At 40.5% G+C, this 26,130-nt stretch overlaps 1 protein-coding gene across 2 annotated transcripts in view; it reads right to left on the reverse strand.

The window, feature by feature from the left end:
- The window catches only part of LOC126473753 (caprin homolog), an 87,352-nt gene extending 62,851 nt beyond the window's left edge, over positions 1-24,501 (reverse strand). The window contains exons 1-2 of one of the 2 annotated variants that reach the window (XM_050101009.1): positions 24,315-24,501; positions 20,509-20,751 (exon numbers count right to left, since the gene is read on the reverse strand). In XM_050101009.1, coding sequence (XP_049956966.1) covers positions 20,509-20,751; positions 24,315-24,431 — 360 coding nt within the window. In that variant the 5' untranslated portion in view covers positions 24,432-24,501. The remainder of the gene's footprint in view (positions 1-20,508; positions 20,752-24,314) is intronic. The other variant, XM_050101008.1, reaches the window with a different exon arrangement.
- Positions 24,502-26,130: the final 1,629 nt, after the last annotated feature.

Consider the following 26,130-nt stretch of genomic DNA (forward strand, 5'->3'; position numbering starts at 1 on the left):
ATAGTGCAAGTTAACTGTGACACCAATACATTGCATATTTTGAACAAACAATAACCTCTACAAGCTGATAAGCAACACCCAAGCCAGGATTCTGTTAAAAAACCCGCAGTGTCAGACTCACGTCCCAAGACCAAAGACATTCTTGATGTGAAATACAAATTTTACAAAAGATTGGAGTGCCTCATACATGAACATAAAATACAGTGGATGCTCGCAAAATTAAAAGGCTGCAACCACCATGTTCTCCCAATTATTCGTGCACAGATTATCCAGTTTGAGGACTATTTGTGCTTAATGAGAGAAAGTGAGAATTTGTGCTTAATGTGTGTGTGTGTGTGTGTGTGTGTGTGTGTGTGTGTGTGTGTGTGTGTGTGTAATAACCAACCATCAGACAAGAAGTGCCATTTCCACTGTCTAAAGAACTGCCCCACGTGACAACAGAGTACTGTTTCACTTGTTATAGTCCAGCCTACTCATCTACATCTATACTCTGCATACCATCGTTCCATTCAGTTATGGAGTGCAGGAAGAACAATTGTTTGAATGCCTCACTGTGTGCCATAATTCTAATCTTATCCTCTTGATTGCTATGTGAGCAATATGTAGGGGATTGTAGTACATTTTTAGAGTCATCATTTAAAGCCAAATCTTGAATCTTCATTAACAGAATTTCTCAGGATAGTTTATGTCTACCTTTTTAAGTCTTCCAGATCAGTTCCTTCACTATCTCTGTATACACTCCCATGGATCAAAGAAACCTGTCACTATTCATGTTGCCCTTCTCTATCCACATTCAAAACCCAGACTGAGCTTATGTGATCATTCCTTGTCATATCCCAGCAGTCTGTACATGTTTGGTGATTCCAACAGTGACTCACTGATATTATAGTCATAGGATGCTATGTTTTCGCTGTGAAATGCACAATTTTACATTTCTGAACGTTTAAAGCAAGTTGCCAACTTTGAAATCTTATCAAGATCTGACTTAATATTTATACAGCTACTTTCAGATAGTACTTTATTCTAGGTAACTGCATCATCTGCAAAAAGCCTCATGTTACTATTAATGTTGTCCATTATGTCATTAAATTACAGCAGGAACAATAAGGGTCACAACACACTTCTGTGGGGCACACCAAAAGTTACTTCTACATCTGACAATTACTCCATCCAAGATACACTGGACATTGAGTCGCATGATTTTCAGAAAGCAAGAAATACTGCATCTTCCCGACTGCCTTGATCCTAAGCTTTCAGTATGCCATTTGAGAAGAGTGTGAGTTGTGTTTCACATGATTTTGGAATCCATGCCAATTGGCACTGAGGAGGTCATTCTGTTCAAGATACCTCATTATGTTTGAGCTCAGAATATGTTCCAAGGTTCTACAACAAATCAAAGTGAAACATATTGGATGGCAGGTTGAACCTGATAGGGATTTCAGTAGGTCCTGGAGATTACTTCAATTTTAACAATTTCAGCTGTTTCTCAACACCATTGACACCAACACTTATTTCATTCATCTTTTCAATGGTAAGAGGATTAAATTAGAGCAATTATCCTGTTCCTTTGTAAAGGAACATCTGAAAACTGAGTTATGTATTTCAGCTTTTGCTTTGCTACCCTCAGTTTCAGTTCCAGTGTCATTCACTATGGACTGGACACTAACTTTGGTGCCTCTAACAGCCTTTACATATGACCAGAATTTATCTGTTTTTTCTGAAATATCATCTGACAATACTCTGCTACAATAGTCATTGAAGGCATCATGCGTTGCTCTCTTGACAGCCCCACACTTTTCATTTACCATATCCCTCCCCCCCTCTCTAGCTCTATGCTTTGTTTTATACCTATTATATAGTAATCTCAATGTCTAGTGACTATACCACAAATGTTCCCTTCCATTATGAACTGTTCTGCTGGGTGCATATATATCCACTACACAGTCAACAGTTCTTTTAAACTTTAGCAATAGTGTGTGTACATGTTCCAGCCCTATGCTGAAAGTTAGGACACTATTGATTTTTTATCTGGTTTACTGAACATACATCTTTCTGCTTGTTTTTGCTGTACTCTGGAAGTCATTGTTGCCACAACTGCATAATGGTCACTGATACCAGGTTTGATGTGGACATCCTCAAAGAGGTCAGGCCTATTTGTTGCCATTAGATCCAACATATTTCCATCATGACTGAGGTTTCCTAACTATCTGTTCTAGGTAGTTTTCTGAGAAGGGATTTAACAATGTTTCACAGGATGTCTTAATACCAATCTCTAACAAAACTGATTTTCTGATGGTAATCGGCATGTGTCACTGAAGCAAGTCAAAAGAAATTTCTGAGAGAGATGATGGCAAAACGAAAGAAACACGTTAACATTAAAACAAAATTTAGAATTAATTGGAAGATTTGAGAGGGGGAAAACAACTGCAAATGGCTCTGAGCACTATGGGACTTAATATCTATGGTCATTGGTCCGCTAACAACTGCAAAACCAAGTGCTAATATTGGCACTGGAATGCAGACTGTCTGGGACATTAAAAGGAATAAGGCCGGTATTACACTATCAAATTTCTTTGTCAAAGATGTGGTCCAAAGATGTGGTCCAAAGATGTGGTCCAAAGATGTGGTCCAAAGATGTGGTCCAAAGATGTGGTCCAAAGATGTGGTCCAAAGATGTGGTCCAAAGATGTGGTCCAAAGATGTGGTCCAAAGATGTGGTCCAAAGATGTGGTCCAAAGATGTGGTCCAAAGATGTGGTCCAAAGATGTGGTCCAAAGATGTGGTCCAAAGATGTGGTCCAAAGATGTGGTCCAAAGATGTGGTCCAAAGATGTGGTCCAAAGATGTGGTCCAAAGATGTGGTCCAAAGATGTGGTCCAAAGATGTGGTCAAAGATGTGGTCAAAGATGTGGTCAAAGATGTGGTCAAAGATGTGGTCAAAGATGTGGTCAAAGATGTGGTCAAAGATGTGGTCAAAGATGTGATCAAAGATGTGATCAAAGATGTGATCAAAGATGTGATCAAAGATGTGATCAAAGATGTGATCAAAGATGTGATCAAAGATGTGATCAAAGATGTGATCAAAGATGTGATCAAAGATGTGATCAAAGATGTGATCAAAGATGTGATCAAAGATGTGATCAAAGATGTGATCAAAGATGTGATCAAAGATGTGATCAAAGATGTGATCAAAGATGTGATCAAAGATGTGATCAAAGATGTGATCAAAGATGTGATCAAAGATGTGATCAAAGATGTGATCAAAGATGTGATCAAAGATGTGATCAAAGATGTGATCAAAGATGTGATCAAAGATGTGATCAAAGATGTGATCAAAGATGTGATCAAAGATGTGATCAAAGATGTGATCAAAGATGTGATCAAAGATGTGATCAAAGATGTGATCAAAGATGTGATCAAAGATGTGATCAAAGATGTGATCAAAGATGTGATCAAAGATGTGATCAAAGATGTGATCAAAGATGTGATCAAAGATGTGATCAAAGATGTGATCAAAGATGTGATCAAAGATGTGATCAAAGATGTGATCAAAGATGTGATCAAAGATGTGATCAAAGATGTGATCAAAGATGTGATCAAAGATGTGATCAAAGATGTGATCAAAGATGTGATCAAAGATGTGATCAAAGATGTGATCAAAGATGTGATCAAAGATGTGATCAAAGATGTGATCAAAGATGTGATCAAAGATGTGATCAAAGATGTGATCAAAGATGTGATCAAAGATGTGATCAAAGATGTGATCAAAGATGTGATCAAAGATGTGATCAAAGATGTGATCAAAGATGTGATCAAAGATGTGATCAAAGATGTGATCAAAGATGTGATCAAAGATGTGATCAAAGATGTGATCAAAGATGTGATCCAATATTTCGTCCAATATACTTGACAAAGATCTTTGACGTAGCGTTAGAGGGGGTATTACACTGTCATCAAATTTTTCGTCAAAGTTCAAGATGGCTGACAACAACTTGTTATTAACCGCAGCAGTTCTACGTACTCCAATTGCATTGTGTGCACATGCGGAAAAGAAGTGGGGGAAAAAATGGAACCATACATACGAGGTTGACAGCCTTAAAAGTCCTGGGATTACAACTTGATAATAAATTCAGTTGGGAGGAGCACACCACAGAACTGCAGAAACGCCTTAACAAATCTGTATTTGCAATTCGAGTGTTAGCAGACATAGGCAACATAAAAATGAAAAAGCTTGCATACTTTCATTCCATAATGTCATATGGGATAATATTTTGGGGTAAATCTTGAAGTCGAACAAGTTTTCACGGTCCAAAAGCGTGTAATACGTATTATTTGTGGAGTAAATTCACGGACCTCCTGCAGAAACCTCTTCAAAGAACTGGGTACTTCAGATTCTTGCATTGGTACTGGGGGAAAATAAGAAAGAAAATGAAACTGTTGGCGGGCCAGAAGTACAGTGAGACTGTCGTTTGGACGTACGAGATTTGCAGGTTAGCTTTTTTTGTTTTGTATTTCATGCCTAGATACTTCCGTAGAGATATTGTTGCATGTGGATCATTATATGTAATGATTATTACAATACATGCAACGATATGTTTGTACAGTTATCGAGGCATGAGAAACAAAAAAAAAAAAAAAAACTATAACTCTCGTAGGCCCAAATGACAAGAGTCTCACTATACTTCCAGCTCGCAGGTTAACTACTGCCTCTCAGTATATTTACTTCTTAATAACATTTGTCGTAATTAATATATCTCTTTTTCTAACAAACAACTCAGTTCATACATACAATACCAGGAACAAAAATGATCTGCACAAGGACTTAAAAACACTTACTTCAGTTCAAAAAGGGGTCCACTACTCAGGAACACTCATCTTCAATAATTTGCCAGGAAACATAAAAAATTTAGTTAGAAATAAAGATCAGTTTAAAAGGAGCCTGAAAGACTTACTACTGGCCAACTCCTTCTACTCCCTTGGCGAAATTTTTAATAGAAACAAATGATGTATTGTATTTATTCATACTATTAGTATTTTTATTTCAGCTTAAAAAAAATCGACATGTTCCACATCCACGAGGATCTCCTCAGCACGGATCTATGGAACGAAAAACTAATCTAATCTGGGTGAAGCCGTGGGTTTTACGACGACATGATAAAAGCATTCAACAAAACTTGTTATGTGAGCTTACAGTGGAAGACGTCAAGTCGTACATCAATTACTTAAGAATGGATGTGCATACATTTCTGTATGTGCTCAATGAAGTGTATCCTCATATCACAAAGCACAATTTTCACTTAAGAACTGCTACATCTTCAGAAGACAGGCTCACTATAACACTCCGATTCCTTGCTACAGGAGAGGGTTATGTTAGGTTAGGTTAGGTCAGGTTAGGTCTCCAATCTTCTTAATCTATTTTTGTATTCAGGGTGCCTCACGTTGTAAAGCGCCTCATAAGCTTCAGACATCTCTATTAATTCTGTAGTTGTCGGCACACACCAATTGTATTTACCGGCAATGGTTATAAAAACACTACAGACGACAGAACGCTGCAGCGATACTAGCGCTCCGCGTGGTAACATATCGCATTGCAGTGAACAGAAGACAAGCGATTTCTTTGATCAAATATACGGCCTCGGCCTAGATTTGATCAAATATTGGACGACATTTGTCAAAGATCCCTATTACACTATCAAAAATCTTTGACAAAGATATTGGACAAAGAAATTTGATAGTGTAATACCGGCCTAAGCATATTGTCAGGAAATGCAATTCTAATTCTGGACCACCTGCACGCAACAGCATGAAGAGATCTACATTTGACGGCCTAGATGCTGCCAAAAACAAGCAGAAGGTATCACTATTTCAGGCACAATGTGTGGCAAAAGAGCTAAATCTTTTTTTCCTGAAGCTCTATGGTTATATGGGGCCTCATCTGGATGGCTAATCAGATTCAAACATCATCATGGGATTCAGGAACTTACTGTGCAAGGAAAGCAGCTTAGTTCAAATTTTGTGGCAGCTAATTTCTCCTGGGAAGGGTTTCCGATTGGTTGGTTGGTTTAAAGGCGGGAGAAGGGACCAAACTACGAGGTCATCGGTCCCTTGTTCCTAATAAAACAATGCCACAAGTGTTAGAATAAAATGTGGACGAAACACACAACACAAAATGGAAAGAAAGGAAAAGCCACAAGAACGAAGGGAAGGCAACGAACACTAAAAGGAACAAAAGAGGACAAGAAAACAGATGCTAGAAACAGAAGACAGTAAAACATGAATGCACATTGCAGTGGCTGGCCAACCAAGGGAATAAAAAGGGAAAGCCGCAACACATGAAAACCTCCACCCTAAAAGCACTAGGGTGGACGACACAGAGGGACAAAGTACAAGCGCTAAAACCTACATAGAAGTATAAAACCCAATATCAAGGATAAAACGTACAACTTAAGCTGCTGTGGAGGCATTGCCACCCAACACCAAAGGCAGGGTGCTGGGAAAGTTAAAAGTCTGAAACAAGGCGGCCAAAAGTGGGCAGTCCATCAAGAGGTGGACGACTGTCATTTGGGAGCCACAGCAACACTTAGGTGTCCTCACGACGGAGTAAGTAACCATGCATTAGCCACGTATGGCCAATGCGGAGCCAGCAGAGGACAGCTGATTCCCTGCGAGAGGCCTGCATGAAAGACTTCCACACATTCATAGTCTCCATAATGACATGCAGTTTGTTGTGCGTCCTGTTACGCCATTCCATCTCCCAAAGCCGGAAAACCCTGCGGTGTAAGAACACAGGTCAGCTTCAGAGATGCTTATCTCCAGAAAAGGTTTCCGTGTCGCCTGTTTGGCCAGCCTGTCGGGAAGTTCGTTGCCGGGGATTCCGATGTGTCCTGGGGTCCACACAAATACCATGAAACGATGGGACTGTTCCAGGGCATAAATGGACTCCTGTATGGACGCTACCAGAGGGTGGTGAAGGTAGCACTGGTAGATAGCTTGTAGGCCGCTCAATGAGTCAATACACAGGAGAAATGACTTGCCAGGACATGAGCGGATGTACTCAAGCTGCCACTGCAGCCAACTCGTCGATACATCCTCCATGAACATATGCGAAGCCTAAGTGACCATCAGCCATTGAGCCGTTGGTATAAACCACTTCAGAGCCCTGGAACACATCAAGAATCTAGAGGAAGTGACAGCGGAGAGCGGTGGGGTAAACAGTCCTTAGAGCCATGAAAAAGTTCCAGACGATGCTGCGGCCAAGGCGTACACCCTTGAGGTGTACGTGAACGGACTGCAATAAGAGATGGTAAAGGGAAGGACTCCAGTTCTGAGAGAAGGGACTGCACGCGAACCGCAATTGCTAGCCCCGATTTGGGTCGCCGATGCAGTAGATGGACTGCAGTGGGCAAGAAAAGGAAACTAATTTGGATGCGCAGGGGAACTATGAATGTGTGCTGCGTAACTGGTGAGTAGTTGCGCATGTCTGATCTGCAGGGGAGGGACACCAGCCTCCACCAGTACGCTGGTCACCGGACTCGTTGTAGGAGCTCCTGTCGCTAATCGGACCCAACAGGGGTGAACAGGGTTGAGTAAATGCAATGCTGAAGGCACTGCAGAACCATAAACCACACTTCCACAGTCAATTTGGGATTGGACAAGGGCTATGTAGAGCTGCAGCAGTGTACAGCGATCTGCACCCCAATTGGTGTTGCTCAGGCAATGGAGGGCATTGAGGTGATGCCAGCTCTTCTGCTTAAGCTGACGAAGATGAGGGAGCCAAGTCAATCGAGCATCGAAAACCAGTCCTAGGAACTGATATGTCTCCACTACAGTGAGTGGATCATCATTAAGGTAAAGTGCGGGTTCCGGATGAACGGTACAATGCCAACAGAAGTGCATGACACATGACTTTGTGGCTGAAAACTGGAAGCCGTGGGCTAGAGCCCATGACTGCGCCTTGTGGGTGGCTCCTTGGAGGCGCCGCTCAGCAACAACAGTACTGGAGCAGCAGTATGAACTGCAGAAGCTGTCTGCACACAGAGACGGTGAGACGGAGGGCTCGACAGCTGCTGCTAGACCGTTAATGGCCACTAAAAATAGAGATTCAATACAGAGCCCTGCGGGACTCAATTCTCCTGGATATGGATGGAATTATGAGTCACCAACTTGGACACAGAAAGTACGGAGCGACACAAAGTTTTGGACAAAAATCGGGAGCATGCCCCGGAGACCCCACTCATACAATGTGGCAAGGATATGATGTCACCAGGTCGTGTAATATGCTTTTTGTAAATCAAAAAAGATGGCAACCAGATGTTGCTGTCTGGAAAGGGCTGTTCATGTGGCAGATTCTATGGACACAAGATTATCTGTGGTAGAACGACCCTGGCGGAAGCTGCCCTGACATGGAGTCAGCAAGCCACGTGACTCCAGGACCCGACCCAACCCAACTGCCGACATACCATATGTTCCAGCAGCTTACAAAGAACATTTGTGAGGCTAATGCGCCGACAGCTATCCACATCAAGCAGGTTTTGACTGGGTTTGAGCACCGGAAAGATGGTGCTCTCGTGCCATTTCGATGGAAAGACGCCATCACACCAGAGCCAGTTGGAGAAGATCTCGCTTGTAGTCCGAGGAGCTGTGTCGGGGCAATGTGCAAGGGCACTGAGGAGCTCCCACTCTGTAAATGGGGTGTTATAGGATTCACTGCAGCATGTAGTGAACGAGAGGACATTCACTTACAGGCGCCGTTTGAGTGTGCGAAAGGCTGGGGGGTAATTCTCCGATGCAGAGGCTTGAGCAAAGTGCTAAGCAATCGCGTTTGCGTCGGTACATAACTCGCCATTTATGGTAACACCAGGGACAACTGTTGGGGCCTGGTACCCGAAAAGACATTTGATCTTTGCTCAGACTTGGGAAGATGACGTGTGGCACCCAATAGTGGAGACGTGTCTCTCCCAACACTCCTTCCGTTGTTTGATAAGGTAGCGAACACAGGCACAGAGCCGTTTAAAGGCTAAGAGGTGCTCCAGGGAAGGATGCCACTCATGCTGCTGTAGAGCTCGCTGACGCTCCTCAATTGCTTCATCGACTTCCAGTGGCCACTAAGGGACTGCCTTTCGTCAGGGGCACCCTAAAGAGCGAGGGATTGCATTTTCTGCTGCAGAAACAATTTAGCTGGTCACCTGCTCAACCATCACATCGATGTTACTGTGTCGGGGAGATTCAGCAGAGGTGATTAAAAGTTCCCCCGTCTGTCTTGTTCAAAGCCCATCTGGGTAGGCGTCTGTGTGCCTGATGCTGGGGCAGTGGTCTCTACCACACAGATTGTCATGTGCTCTCCAGTGGATAGATGGGAGAAGTCCTGGGCTGTAAATTGATTAATCGATGACCGAGTAACTACCATGAGCCACACTGAAATGTGTGGCGGCCCCAGTAATTAAGAGGCAGAGGTCGAATTGAGACAGTGAAGTTTCGACATCTCTGCCTCTGTCAGTAAGCATGGTACAACCCCACAAGGGGTTATAGGCATTAAAATCTCCCAGAAGTAGGAAACGTTTAGGGAGTTTATCAATCGGTGCAGCACCATCAGGAGGAAGATATACATTGCAGACAGTTATTGCCTGCATCATCCTTATTCTGACAGCCACAGCATCAAGAGGGGTTTGAAGGGACATATGTTCACTACAGACCAACTTCAGGACAAACGCAAACTCCACCTGACACACTATTATAATTGCTTGTAGTTGCTACGGTTCCTGTAATATCCTTTATAGCCGCAGAGGACAGGCGTCTGCATTGCTGGGAACCAGGTTTCCTGGAGGCAATGCAGATAGCAGGTGTAAAGCTTAACAGTTGCCGTAGCTCAGCCACGCGGTGGAGAAAACTGCCGCAGTTCCACCGGAGGATAACATTGTGAGACTGGGAAGGCATGGAACACTGAGGCAGTTTACACCTCGGCATCACCTGCTGCCACCAATTTATTGCCCGAGCCGTCAACATCCATTGTGTCTGAGGGTCTGGCGAGATCTAGGTCTCAGCGGACGCCAAAATCTCCACTCCATCCTCAGCTGCAGAGCTTGTAGGTAGCGGTAATGGTGAGGGTGCCACCGCAATTTCCTTGGTCTTAGGTTTTTTTTGGATTTATCTTCCTGCTCCTTGGGTTTCCCTGGCTGGGAGGATTTCACCGATTCAGTCTCCAGGACTGAGGATGAGTGTGAAGCCTTACAACCAGCTGCTTTTGGGCTCTTCACCCCCACTGGCAGGTGTCATCTTTCCCACTAGAAAAAACCTGGGAAGGGTGTGACCCAAGAGACCCCTTCCCAGCAAGAGAAGCCGAAGAAGACTTACGCTTCTACGGCTTAGAAGTGGGGATGGACATCCCCGATGGCTGGGAGGGGGGGGGGGGGGGTTGCTGCTCACGAAGTAGGTGGTGCAGGAACAACAGGGAGGGAAATGCCCCCCACCATCAAGTGGGCAGGTGTAGTCTTCCGGCTCAGAGGGTTGGCGGAGCTGATGGTGTCAGATCTGTTGGAGCGGCGGCATAAGACGATGTCATATGCACAGGATGCAGGCATTCAAATTTTCTCTTAGCCTCAGTGTAGGTCAGTCAGTCCAAGGTCTTTTACTCCATGATTTTCCTTTCTTTGTGGAGAATCCTGCTGTGGGGCGAGCAAGGAACATGGTGCTCTCCACAGTTGACACAGATGGGAGGCAGGGCACATGGAGTATTGGGATGTGATGAGCGTCCACAGCGCCTGTGATGTTGAAAGTACAGTGGGAAGACATATAGCCGAACTTCCAGCATTTCAAGCACCACATCAGGGGAGGGATAAAGGACTTTACATCACAGCGATAGACCATCACCTTGACCTTCTCGGGTAATGTTGCACCCTCTAAGGCCAAGATGAAGGCACTGGTGGCAACCTGATTATCCTTCGGACCCCGGTGGACGCGCCGGACAAAATGTACACCTCGCTGCTCTAAATTGGCGCGCAGCTCATTGTCGGACTGCAAAACAAGGTCTCTCTGAAATATGATACCCTGAACCATATTTATGGAGCGTAATGGTAAAGGTACGTTTACACTGGGATACATGTATCGCGACATGTATGAGCGACATGTCAATTTGACATGTCGCGATACATCACCTCATACAAAAATTAACGGAACTTGTATGCGGACCCTCCAGCTCATACATGTCGCGTATACATTTTGTATATCGCTTTTTGGCCATATACGCGACATATATGAGCGACATTTGAAGAACTCGCGCATGCGCAGTACTATCATTTCCTGTCGTCTTGTCGACTGCTTATTTCGACAATTAGCGCATGCGTAGTACCAGGCTCTTTGGCGGCTGTTTGAGTTTTGAAGGTGCCGACTGTCGTTTCGACGTTAATGTATCTGCATAGAATATCAAAAAGTGTCATATGCAACATTATTCTTCGTGTTTTCGAGGCCATTGTGCAAGTTTTATCCCAAGAAGTGAAGGTAAACGTTTTATATATATCTGAGTATGTAATACATTATATAATTTTTTCATGCTTCTGGCACGTATATCAATGTTTTGCTATTATTCCGGCGGACAACGGATGCTAATGCCGACAATCTTGTGTGATATGTTGGCATTAGCAATCGTGCGACAATGCAAATGTTTTGTCATGAAATCTTCGTTTTACGAGGAATCCCCAGTGGCTAAAAAACGAAGTGTTACTGCCAACTGATCCTCTGGTGGAATCACTTCCCGAAAGTTTGTGTTGGTTTTGGACACAAGAGGAGCCACAAGTGGTAACAAACCGCGGAAATCCTCCATACTCATCCTAACATAATTTCTAAAATATGCACCATCCTCTAGCGTTAATTCGCGAGAAACTCTCTGTGCCACCATCTACGCTTCCTCCGCCTTTTCTTCCTATCATCTTCCAAAAGAGCAAGTGTATCAGCACATAAAAATGTGAAATCTTCCAAATCGTCGTCGGAAGCTATCGCACAGTGATACATATCAACCAATGTAAACACACGCTCATACATGTATGAGGTTGATACTTGTCAACTCATACAAGTCGCGATACATGTCGCAAAGTCGCATATACATGTATCTCATACATGTGCCGATACAAATCACAGTGTAAACGCACCTTTACAGAAACATCCCCCAGATTGTCACGAGTGAGTAACTCCCGTGACTGGGCAGAGGATGCTGTTTTGATGAAGACTGACCCAGATCTCATTTTGGACAAGCCCTCCACCTCCCCAAACTTGTCCTCTAAATGCTCAACAAAAAACTGAGGCTTCATCATCATCATGAAAGATTCCCCATCAGCTCTCTACCATACAAGGTACCGGGGCAAGTAAGATGCGCTGCCATCCTTAGCCTGACGTTCCTCCCACGGTGTGGCCAGGGAGGAGAACGATTTGGGGTTGTACTTCTGTGCGTTGAATTCAGCTTGTGATCGCTTAGAGACTGCTTGTGTTTCACCACCAGCAAGAAATGATGGACTACACTTCACTTCATCGCATGTGATCTGCCCTGATGCCACCCACTCCAACCAAGGGCCTCCTCCAGGTGCCACCCAGCCGCAGCAAAGGCCACCTGGCAGGATGGCCATTGCCGGGAGTCCCGATGCCCCAGGGGGATGGGTATCTACCCCTTGGCATACATGGGGAGTTAACGGCGCAGGCATCAGCAGAGCAATCCCTGTGTGGTCAGGGGGCTACAACCAACGGGGTACATGGTGGCCCCACCACTACGGACTGGCTACTGCGCTGGATATCAGGTGCAAAGAAATCAAGGCTTCTCGTCGATGCAGAAATCTGTAGTGCATGGTGGAAAACGTACCCAGGAAGGTGTCCACGCCCAAGAGATAGAGAATGGGCATGACTGCGATCTGACGACAAGAAAGTGCGCTAAAGATCTCAATGCACAATGGACACTATGCACATTGTAAGGTGCCCTTCCCCAATTGGCTCGCTCTTCAGGAAAATTTTGAAGAATGGAGGTCAAACCCTGCAGAGGATTAACACAAAAGGCGAAACGTGTGAAACCCCTTTCAGTCGCCAAGTATGACAGGCAGGAATACCTTGGGCATATGCTAACCCCCAGACCCACAGGGGGGAAGAGTTTCCAAAATTTTTGGAAGAAGAGAATGAAGATGAAAGTGGTGTGTACTGGAAATGTCTACCAACCAGAACCATTGCTTTTAAGAGCATGGTTAGCATTCCTAGACGTAAATCATCTAAAGAGGGAATTGCAATTTTGAGCACTGCTAATGCTTCCGAGAAGGACAAAGTGAAACTTCTAGTGATTGGTAAAGAAAAAAATCCCCGAGCATTGAAGGCTATCGCAGCTAAGGCTCTCCCTTTGCATTCTTACAGTGAAAACGGAGCAAGGTTGACGGTGTAATTTTCAAAGACTGGTTCCACATAGATTTTGTACCACAAGTTTGGTGTTTTGTAGAAGAGAGCATATTGGCAAGGAAGGCTGTTCCATTGCTTGATAACACCCCTTCACATCCCAGCACCAGGATTCTCGTATCCCATGATGGTCTCATCTTAACCAAGTTTTTACCTCCTAATGTGACTGCCTTTTTACAGCCATTGGACCAAGGCATAAATCCATCAGTAAAATGGTACAACCAGGCTGGTCAAATGGGAGTGCTAGTTGAGGATTTGGTGACATTCTGGAAGAATGACAATTCTAGATTCCATACACAGGAAGTCAAGCCACACCAACTAGTTTGAACATACAGGAAAATTCTTCTGCGATACAGAAAAAAGTGATTTTCAAGCTGTTAGTGATGATGAAGTAACTGCACAAACGATAAATCTGGCAATGGGTTAAAATGATTTTGAAGATGTCAATTAAGAAAACTTGAATTAGTGGATGAAGACTGATGCACGGGAACATGGCTTCCAGTACAAGTGACATTGAACTTGCAACCACAGCTTCGCAACAAAACAAAGATGATGATGATAGTGACCCTGTCAGTCACTGCAACACATTGTAATGTGTACTCAAAGAGTACACGAGCCAGAATACAATTACATTATTGCTGTAGGTAGAATTCAAAATGTCGCACGAAAAATGTAAACTCCTCTCAGAAGCAGACCAACATAACAGACTACTTTAAGAAATAAACAGGCCTACAGTAAATATGCACAGAACACATAAATTTTCAAACAAAATAACAGGTTTGAAAATCTCTAAATTTTGAGTATGTTTCGATTATTTGTTTATGTTTAGTTTAGTCCTAAACTGAAACAATTCAGCCTTTCTGAGAAATGACTTTAGATTGGACACCAAGAATCCTGGACAGTACTGCAAAAGGCACCCACTGAGCTAAAACCTCATAATTAGGAACTGACTTCTGCCTACTACTAGTTTTATTCATCAATATACACACAATTGTCACAGCAGCTTAAGCACTTTTTTGTAGTTAAAACTGATCACGAATTGTGCACTTATTGTCATTTGAGCATAGAGAATATTATTTTAAGACTTTTTCAATCATGTTTGGCTGCTTTTTAACTCCCTGTACTTAACTTTTCACTTCACATATTTCTAATTTCCCTTCCTTACTTTAGTGCTGGGTTGGCCAGGCATGTCAAGTGTGTGTGTGTGTGTGTGTGTGTGTGTGTGTGTGTGGGGGGGGGGGGGGGGGGCACAGGCATCCCAAAGCCCAGTCTGTCACTCTGCTTTTCTCAGAACTACCCAGAATGGCAGCAGGATATTTCATTCAGCACTGAGCTGTGGCATTTTTCAGTCAGCACAACATTCAGCAGCCATGGTGTCAGTGCTGTTTACCCTCTGCCATTTGTTCCTGGTATGAAGGATGTTCGCAAGCTGATTGCACTAAAGGGGGTAGTCTGTCAATCTATCTTAACAATTATTTGAAACAAGTGGGAATGACAGAAGAGAAGGATGAGCATTCTCAATTCACTTAAGTGACAGGTACTGCATATTTGCTATGAAACATTAGGATAGCATGCAAGAAGAATTTAAAGATTTAGTTGACAGTAAAAGAGCAAAAACTTACAATGATCAAAAGACAGGATTCATTGTGTCCATTAAGAAGCACTTTGTGCTAAACTTCCAGACAAAGAGCATGTGAAGAAGTTAGTGGTACAAATAGTAAAATTTCTGATACACATTATTCAACAGTCAATTGCAACAGTTTTAAATGGAACTGAACAAAGAGCATGGAGACTAAAAAAACACTATTCAATGAGGATGCATTAAAAATGCAGTTTCAATTTAAAGTGCCCCTGTGCATACGCAGATGTAACTGACTGACCTGCAGGACATTTTCAGTTTTAATGACAAAAATTTTTTTATGTTGAAACTGTTCAGAGCTTTTACATTGCTTTCCTATGATTTAGTTTTCGAGTCTCCATAATAAGGTTGCAAAAGTGCAAATATATGGCAACTTGAGAGCAAAACTTAATTATCTGCGTATGTATGTGTGCCAACAGTTTGTACCAGGTAACTGTATCTACAGCACACCAAAAATAACTAAATAATGCTGAAAATTTGTTTTGTTTGTGATCTTTATTGTTGAGAAATGTGAAATATATAAAAAAGCCACTTGCAGTACCAACTTATTGCCATTTAAATGCGGCACGTTCACAGTATTCCCCTCTTCATGTTCAAGACAGTGTAGTGTGGCAGTGGGGGAAATGTACCGCGAGGCAGAGTGCTTTGGCCCTCCTGCCCAAGACCAACCCACGAGTCGAAATCATGGCCATCCCAGCTTTATTGCCTATAAAAATCTGAATGCAGTATTAATTACAAGTTGGCTTCAAGAACTGTTACGAGATCAGTAATTATCTGTACTAATTACTTAACATAACCAATACTTTCCGTAATCTAAGTTTACAGATGGAAAAAATATTGGAGCTTCAGGAGTGCTAAAGAGGGAAAGTCATATTTACTTAATTTTTTATGTTAAAACAACTTTATGATTTACTTCTTTTTCTCTTATTTGTACAAATATGTGTCGGTTTGTAATGTTACAAGGTAGCAACCTGATGAGTGCAGTTTAATTGAGTCACAAAATTTTGGCAGTGACAGATGACCTTACGTCTTGGCAATTAATGATCCGAGATTAATGTTTATACAACACAAATTTCCAGGTTCATCTTCATCTGCAATCATTTTCTGTGTAGATTAAACTTCTCTATACAATCTGCCCTAAATCTAATTTCTGAGCACATTTCTTGATAGTTGCTAGTTTGATAGACTTTATCTAGGCATAGACCAAGTGACAAATAGCAACAAACCTAACCAATCCATCTATGTAACTTAAATTCTCTCAAAACAAAATCAACTAATTCATTCTCCTGTGATCTCTAAAACTGTACGAAAACAATGGCAACTGCACAAAGTCAAGATTCTGTTTCAGTAACTGTATTTACCAGATAAGAAATTTTTTCCCACATTTGTCATTCGAAAAATATATGGTCATATATTTGCAGATTAAACGGTCACCATTGAGGACAACATTTTTATGTTTCCAAACAGAGTATGTACAGGGCATTTTATACATGAAGATTTGGTTATTGAGCCACATGCAGATTTTGAAAAATTCGAAAGGGCAGGGTTGGGCAAAAAATACATTCCAACAGCCTCTAGCTCTCCAGATACACTGAAGCACTTGATACAGTATCAACATTGCTCAATCATGTGACATTTGCCTCACGTGGCACTAGTGCAAGGGAAATGTGAGGAAATATGAACTAACCACTACAACACTCTATTGTTCTGCTTAAAATTTGATGATTTTGTGAAATACAGGATGAAATAGTTTTAAATTCTATCATCTTATGAACTCTTGTATTTGAACAGGTTTGCAATGAAGTTGTCATACATGTATGAGTACCACATACACAAATTAACACTGCTTTTTAAATGAAAATACCATGTAGAACTGAAAATGCTGACCCAGACGAATATTTTAATAAATTATGAGACTGTAATGTTTGACCATGTGGGTTGCAAATGAGACAATTCGATCACTGTTCCTGTATTAGAATAATGGGTAAAAACATTGCCAGCTTTGGAACATAATGGTGACATTCGGATGATACAAGAAGGAAAATTAATCCAGAATGAAATATCCAATGAACCAAATAATATTAAACTGACTTATCGCAAGAATACATTACAGCTGCAAGACCCATTGTGGAGATATTGCCAACAGACATCAATTGATCGCAGGATGAGTGAATGTTTGAGGAACTACTTGAATCTTGACTGCGCTCTTCTATTTTCTATTAATTGCTGTTCTTACATATGACTTTCACCCTAGATGATATTGCAACCTATATTTCACAGTTCTCAAGCACAGAGTACATAAAGGGTTGGAGGAGGAAGAGTGACACCATCTCAGCTGAGAACTAAGCCAAGTGCAGGTAGGGGATTAGTGAGCAAGCAACAAATTACATTGTGTTGCCAACCACGAGAATCTGCACCACATAGTAACAGTTTATAGGAACATCCACTACCTTTTAATAGCAGTTACATCAATCCATTTGTAGACTAAACAGAATTGACTTTAAAATTGGACAAATACTCAAAAGTAGTATTCATTTCTGTAGGAGATTGTAAAAGTCTAGAAGGGACCAGTGGTGTACTTATGTGTTTCATGCTACAAGTTGTTGACACTCACTGTGACGTATGACAAACGGAAGGGGGTGCATCAGCTGCTGGTTTTATGCAGCCGATGAGTGCATTGGGCAGACAATATGTCTGGAAGCAATAGTCGTTTTAACATTTTCACATCAGTGGAGAAGCAGAATCATATCTACTCTAAAAACAGCTGTGCTCTCACGTCTCACTGTAACTACAACCTCAGCAATCTCAATATATTCAGAAGACCAGCCAAATATTTGTGACAACGAATATACACTGATGAGTCAAAATAATATGACCTGCTTAATAGCTTGTCTGTCCATCTTTGGCATGAAATACATCAGTGATTCTGCTTATCAGGGATCCAAAAGTTTGTTGGTAGGTTTTTGGAGGTATATGGTATTAGATGTCTACACACAGTTCATGTAATTCACACTAATAATGGGCCACAGACTTGCATATGTGGTGATGGCAGCTGATAGTGACCCACATGGATTCCATAGGATTAACGTAAAGTGAATTTGCTCGGTGAGACAAACTTTAGTTCACTATAATGCTCCACAAACCACTGTAGCTTGTTCTGGCTCCAAGATACTGAATCATATTGCTGAAAGTAGTTGGGGAAGACATCAAGCATGAAGGGGACACAGGTGGTTCACAGCTGTTAGTGTGTCTTCAATCAGCCCCATGCAAGTGCAAGTGGATGTCTTAGTATAATGCTGCTCCCATCAGCCTGCATCCACGGCTCACTGCACATTTGGAGCTGCCATTCACCTCTATGACAGCAATCACGGAGATGACCAACAACCTAATGTAGCAAAAATATTATTCAGCCGAAGATCCGTGCAGTCTTAATTGATGACGTACTTCGGTCAACATGTGAACACGTAGGGGTGGTCTGCTGTGGAGTTCCATGTTCAACAGTGTACAATGAATGGCGTGCTCTGAAACGATTGTGCTCGCGCCAGCATTGTGCTGTTTTGGCAGAGATCCCACAGATCTCCGTCTATCCAACCTTACAGAGCAGACAAGCCTCTGAAACCCACATCCTGGAAAGAGTTGTGGACAGGCAACCATTTAGCACCTAGTGATAGTTTCAGTTCCTATCTCTTTCCTTAGATGCTCAAGACACTAGCATGTGAACGTTTGACCAGCTTCACCATTTTCGATACACTCCTAATCTGTACTTCGACAAAGTCTCTTATCTCAATTGATTTTTCCATTTTGTAGCCTACATCTTCACTATGGTGAACACCCGTCCATGTCTGCTCTGCTGACATACTTTTGTTGCCGCACCATGTGCCCGCAACGCCACCAGGCAGCAGCCAAGGTTGCAGTGGACGGTGTTCATAATGTTTTGGCTTATCAGTGTATAACTTTTACAGGTGTGTTATTAGGATGATGACTAAAGATAATGGTACCACAAACAGGTTGGTAAGCAAAATAGGTACAAACTAAAACAGCACAAATTTATGTAAACTACTACTTTTTGTGTTTTATTTCTCCTTGTATCATCAAAATTTAGAAAATTGGGAAATTGCATAAATTAAGAATAGGTAGAGAGTTAACTTTTTAAGCAGATAATTTGTAAATAAAACAGTTTGTAATTTTCATTCCCAGAATGTTAAAAATAAATTTTTCTCTAGGAGCTACTTTGATGGGAGGGGGGGGGGGGGGTGTATTGTATACACTGTCATCTTATATGTGGGTAAATATGGCAATTCTTTCTAAATTCATGTGACCATAAGTGACAAATGTGGGAACAGTTATTCTACCTTGATGCTTTTCAAGAGCATCAGATTGTTCTACTTGGGCTAATTCTGTGCATCCAGCATTTTGGAATTCTGTTAGTGATGAACTTAGAACACTGCATTGATTCAATTAATTTATTAGTCGTTCATAATCAATTGTATTGTTTTTGAGAATTAAAGCAGTAGAGAAATGAGCCTGTAGTTTAGAGAGAGTTACACCTGGCTTCACATTATTTGAGTGTTCTCCAGAAGGATCAAAATAAAACAACCTGATACTGTTTAAAAGAATAGGTGCGTCACAGGCACATTCTTAGCTCTGTCTAATGCTTTTCCTGCTGTTCACCCTAAGATTCTATCAATTAAGAAAGTAAAAAGAGGTAGTCCACATGAGGAGAGAACATAATGCAAGTATTGTAGCGGTTCTGCCTGCTTTATTTTCTTCGTTTGTTGTCATCCGTGTCTATGTACTGCATTGATACAATGGCTGAAAAACGGGTTGTGGATTCAGACACTGCATACTATAATAATGCAGCCAACAGGTGTACAGTTGCAGTTCACAGTACTTTTTCACTGTTCACATCCCCCCCCCCCCCCCTAATAATACACAGTTCTATGGCCACTGCACTATTGTTTAACTTTCATAAAAGAGGAGGTTGGCCTTCAGTTTTAAAGAATGTAATACCAGATCTAATTTTGTGCTTAGTTTTATGAATGCAAGTGATTTTCTAATTTATTTTGGCTATTCCTAGCTAGTATCTTTCATTATAGGATAAAATGACTGAGGTTGTGCTGTTTTAATCAAACAATACTATCCTCCTCTATCCACTATCATGAGACAATATCCTTACAAAAGCAATGGATACATGAATATAAACAACAACAACCACCATCACACCCAAACATTTCTTTAGTTTATCAATAGGACCTGAAGAGGTCTGGATTAAAGAGTGTGTGTGTGTGTGTGTGTGTGTGTGTGTGTGTGTGTGTGTGTGTATAAAAAAGCAAGCAAGTAAAACAAAGAAATATTTTTCTAGTGAATCACACCATGTACTATAAAATACATAAGTTGAACATAGAATTATCTCCTCAGTTTTATGAACAATAATGTGACCATTTGTTTTCTTACCTGGACCAGAAGAATTTCTTTAACTTTTGCATGTTCCTGCTGTGCCCTCTCTAATGCTTCCTTCCGAGCCAATTTCTTTTGCTGCTTAGCAGCATCTGCAGCAATACCTTGGAACTGTTTGTTTAATTCACGTGCAAATTCTAGAGTCTGCTGTACTTCATTAAATTTTGACACAGCATTCAGCTGATCACTGTTTAAGACTTTACCATTTTTCTCTTCTTCACGGTAGGATTCTATTTTTCTCTGTCAAAAACAAAAAAACACAAATACAGAGGGAGACTTATGCAGATACATCTACACTGGACATTCCAAAGAAATCCCAATGCGTGGTTTTCGATTTTCAGAAATTTTTCTTCACATTAAAGTTCTATAAAAAAGATAGGATTTTTAAAACCAAAGGCAAGGTATATTATTCTATTAACGGATATTCACCTGTAATACTCAGCACAATCTTTGCTCATGGCCTCTATATTTGTTAAGTACTTGTCTAACTAAATTTTAATCTATGTAAGCATCAGTAATGTTGCATTTGACAATTTAGTATTTATACAGTTCCCACCTCTGCTCTGCAGATTTTCAAGGAAATATAATGGCACTACTGATGCATTTAAGCCACAAGTAAAAGACTGTCAAACTGAATAACCACCTGAATGTTGGACTGCCCATGTTTAGGAAGAACACTTAGTAATTAAGAAATCATCCAATGTCTGCAACTAAAGTCTATATTACACTGTCAAGATTCTTTGATAATTTTTATACAAGCTAGGGCCTACACTAACACTTACAAAAGGTGTGAAAAGTATCAGAGTGCACTGTCAAAGATTTTATAAAAATATCTTGACTTTTACAGTGTAAAATGGACCTAAGCCACACTCCTTGAGTGGCAAACCAAGTATAGAAACAATTTCTAAACACACATCTTCTCATAAGAATGGAGCATCATTAAAGTCAAATTGGTTCACTTGCTGCAACTGATAACCCCAGTTCTCAAAGTTATCAGCTTGTTTCAATTCTTGTGACAGACCACCAATTTAAGAAGTTCAAAGTTAGCATTCCCGATAAAAAAATGATCCACAATATTTTTTAAAATCTTTACCTAAACCTCAAAATGTTAAACATGCTAGTTGATTGTATGCTAAGAAAGGACGAGACCTGGATGTCTTCTGGAGGAGTATACAATGACCCAAGATTAGAATTATCACATCTTCAGAGGAAAACTATGAATGAAAGCTATCGTAGAACTCTGCTTTCCCCCAACTTAGCTGATTGTTTTGACAGCCTTTTTATTTTATTTTATTTATTCATATCCTGTGTCAAAAAGAATGGTTATAAAGCTAACAAAAATACCGCGTGTGTTAACTCAAGTAATACATGCAGTTTACATTTCAGGTACCTTATAACTTAAATACCTTGTTAGTTTTAAGCTATAAAATTTGACATTAATTCGATTTATGGTAAGCTACACATGCGGTATTTGAAGTCCAGGTTTCATGGTTTGTTACTGCAATACCACAGTTCTTTTGTTAAGCTCCCATCAATCTGAAGGGTGGTTTGAACACATTCATGGTCCTATTACAGGTGGTATACTGAAGTCACCCGACTAGGGCAGTTCAACATGGAGTCCGAACCATAGTGCAACTCTGCATTTCTCACATTAGTTCTTTTATGTAGTATAAATGTCCTTAATTTCGTATCTCAAACACTTATTCTTTCTCCAAATTGAAATATCAACCCACTGTTCTTAAATACACAAATGAAAATTACTTTTTAGAAAAAATGGAATATTTTTGAGATCTTACATGAATACATAAGTACATTAGATTTTGTGGAGTTCAGATCTCTGGTTGAATTTATGTGGATTGGGATGTAACATCTGCTTCAGATAACATAATGCATGAAAACAGACTAATTAAGTTCTTCTGCACGTATATTGATGAAATACTAATTTTAGTATTAAGCAATAGTAGCACACTATAACTATCTGCAAAATAATCAACACCTTGGTTAGATACTTTTTCTTACTACTGCCAGGATGCCTTTTATATTCTCCCTACTCCAGCCTCCATTAAGTTTGCTGCCGAAGTATCAAAACTGCCACTACTTTTAGCTGTCTTAACTTACTTAACTCAGGACATCTGATTTAATTCAAGAACATTCCACTACCGTTGTTTTACTTTTGCTGATGTTCATCATCATCCTCCTCTCTTTTAGAATATGTTATCCATTCTTTTCAACTGCTCTACAAAGATTTTTGCCATCTCTAACAGAACTACAATATCAGTAAATCTTGAAGTCTATTTCTTGTCACTGAAACTTAACTCCAAAATAGGCACGAAACCGAAGGGAATTTTCAGTTAAATAGAAAGAAAATACAACTAACAAATGTAACCTGAAGTAATGAGACCTGACACACACAACATCCAATATTTTGTTTCTGAAAAAATTTGGCACCTAGAGAAAATGAGCAATTCTCATACTTAAAGAACAGTATATTACTTTAAAATAAAAAGAGTACATTTTCATTTCTTCTTAATAGTCCCATTCCTTTATGATATTGAGTTGAATAGTGGCTTAAACAGTATATTAAAAGTGTTTTAATAACTACTGTATGGATAAGCCATGGGGAAAGTAAGTATCTCAATTTTGATTTCTCACAGACAGGATGAGGGAACATACCTCAGACACCCATTACACTAATAATCTACATGCACAAAATATCCTTTGCTTTTAGAATCTCTCTGCAGATAAAAGGACCACCACCAGAGCACATGCAACTCTGATGATCAACAACAGAACTAATATTTTCCATCCACACTTTGCCAAACAATGTGAATGAGGTACCTAAGAGAAAGGGAAAACCATGCTGAAGTGTGATGGTAGCTAGTGTAGCATTTGATCTGCAGAGGATCTTTTTCAGACAATATTTACTTTCTTTTGTAAACGTCTGACAACTCGCTGTTTTATCATTTTAACGCTACGTTAAAACGGAAATTCACCTGTTTTGGCTGAGAGTGAAAAATTTCACATTGAGAGAAGGCAAGGCCAGCTATCTTTAACAGAATCACAACACAAACTGTGGCACAAGCAGCTTTATGACTGCATTCTATTTTAGTCCTTGTTGTCATCTCAAAATGGTGATACTTTTGGTTTAGTCACCCTTGTGTATTCCAGTTTCAAGTAGACACCCTCTCTACTTAGGGTAACCAACATTTCTGTTGAGATGTACACTTGTATTTAAAGATCTTACAAGATTTCTAGCGTGCGCGTAATGAATTTACGCTGTCAAATGCGTCAATGTAAAGCTAGTCGTACAAAACAAAACTTAATTTTCCCCCCTGAAGGTTGATCACTTAACCCTACTTTATCGAAAAGACGAGGGGTTAGTTAACGTGCTTTGTTAAAAGTTAGGAAGGTATAAGCAAGCAACAAATCAGCCTTCAAACTTGGGTAGCATTACTGCAAAAGCAAGTATTTAAAATACTATCCATTTCCTTACTGGACATGAGCTATTTATTCAAACATCGTTTACAGATCTGAGCTCTTCCACATTGCTTCACTCCTAACAGCCCGTTTACGTAGCGATATAACAAACAGTAAGTTCTACTACGACTGTCAAATGTAACAACAATACGTCGGTACATATATGCCAATTCTAACGCTGAGTATACGTTGCTTTAACTTCGGTTACTCAGTTTAGAGCACATGGTAAAACTAGACATGGCTGCCGTTGCGCCCCTTGAAATGTCATTTTTAAATGATTTAATTTATTACATAAACTATACCAAAAATATCTGAAATCCACATACCTTCCGTTTTTCTAGGTTTCTTATTTTATGTTCAACTACTATAATCACTTGTTTAATAGGATCAACAGCCTCCGTAGAGGCTTGTTTTTCTAACTTCGCTGTAGCGGCAGAAGGCATCCTTCACTGGCAACAACTCTGCTGGTACTTTTTGCTCAGTGGAAGAGATAGTTACAGCATTCTATCGATAGAGGACCTGTTGGGAAAACAGGTGAAAATCACATTGCGGATATGCACATTGGAGCGCCAAATTGAAAATATTAACACGTGAAAGTTTTTGAGCGAGTAAGAAACTGTGTTACATTCTAAACTCAATTTATGCCTTCATCAAATTATATAGCCCTAGCACAGTACCGAAAATATATCTACTGAATTAGTGATGTAGTCAGCCGAGATCAACAGTCGGGGAAAAACATCGAATAAAGCTGATAAATTTGTCTTATCAACAGTGACGTCATAAATTACATCCACCTCAGCAGTTACTAAAGGAAAATAGCATGATCGATAAAAAGGTATGAATTAGCGAAAATTTACTTCGATATGCACTTAACTCCGTTAAAGAAACTGATAGCAGAAATACATGGTTGCTATGCAATTAATTTTTGAACTCTTTCTGGAACAGTTTACAGACAGAGACAGAGCATTTGATTAAATCAACTAGGTTGTTCAGCGCAACTTAAAAAAAAAATCTGAATTAGGATTTTACTTTGCAAATTCGCATCCAGTATCTGTATCCTAACTACTGAAGAACTTTTATGTTTCTCTTATTTGGAAATACTCAAACCACACAATGCATTTCTGCTATTCCGCTGCGAATTAATTAATAGACTTTAATAGCAGTCTGTATTATAGTGACATACATTGTATTTAATATCGATACATCACCGTGATTCATTAATTATGAATATCTTTCGCAACCAATGTTTCCTCAAACTTCAGACATTGCAGTTCTGGTGTGAACTGGAATCAGCTGGAATACATGCTTGACAACATTACCGTAACCTACTCGGCAATAACACTACAATGGCTGAGGTTTCAGTCGCCAAGATAATTGCCTTGGATCAGTGATCTCAGTATGGAGATCACTGCCGTGGATCCATATCTCTGATCATTACATCTCAGCAACGTCTTTGTTTCATGCATATGAATGGCGGGAAATTAAATGAGGTAAATATTGTTCCCAGCGTTAAATATACATGATCATGATAGCAATATTAGTCGTGGATGCAGATACCCTAGAATGGGGTCGAGGATCATTATTTTATACGGAACACCACAGCATATTATAAAATTATATGATGCCATGTCATAGAATACTCTCAGCGTTGCAAATAAGGCAGTTCGTCAAGTACACAAGGGTCACAAATCATTTTTTCTGTCCGCATTGTCTCAGTAAGTTGAGTCCAAGTAATCAGTGACGAACCTACTGCTGAAAGGTTTTCCGGAATCTAAAAGAGACACGAAAACAAATGGCGTCAAAGCGGTCAGGTGAGATAAATTCCGTAAATGCCCATGTACCAAAAAGTAAAGATTTAACTGATGCGGAAGCTTTTCTTTTGCAATCACAGAATAAAACAAATAAAAGATTTAATCGGAGTAGAAGAACTGCTACAGATATAAATAATTCCGTAAAAAGGCTGAACAACTCCAGAAATGAAGACTACAATGGATTCAGAAAATTTGTAATAAAGGCTATAATTAAGGAAATTAGAACTCCTCTCTACCGTGCAAATAAAATCCTTGATGATGGCACTTCCCCTGATTGACTTAAAGTTACGGTTACACTCCCCGTATACAGAAAGGGTGCCAGAGAAATACC

This window comes from Schistocerca serialis, chromosome 4 (genome assembly GCF_023864345.2).
Source record: "Schistocerca serialis cubense isolate TAMUIC-IGC-003099 chromosome 4, iqSchSeri2.2, whole genome shotgun sequence".
In the NCBI taxonomy this organism is placed as follows: domain Eukaryota; kingdom Metazoa; phylum Arthropoda; class Insecta; order Orthoptera; family Acrididae; genus Schistocerca; species Schistocerca serialis.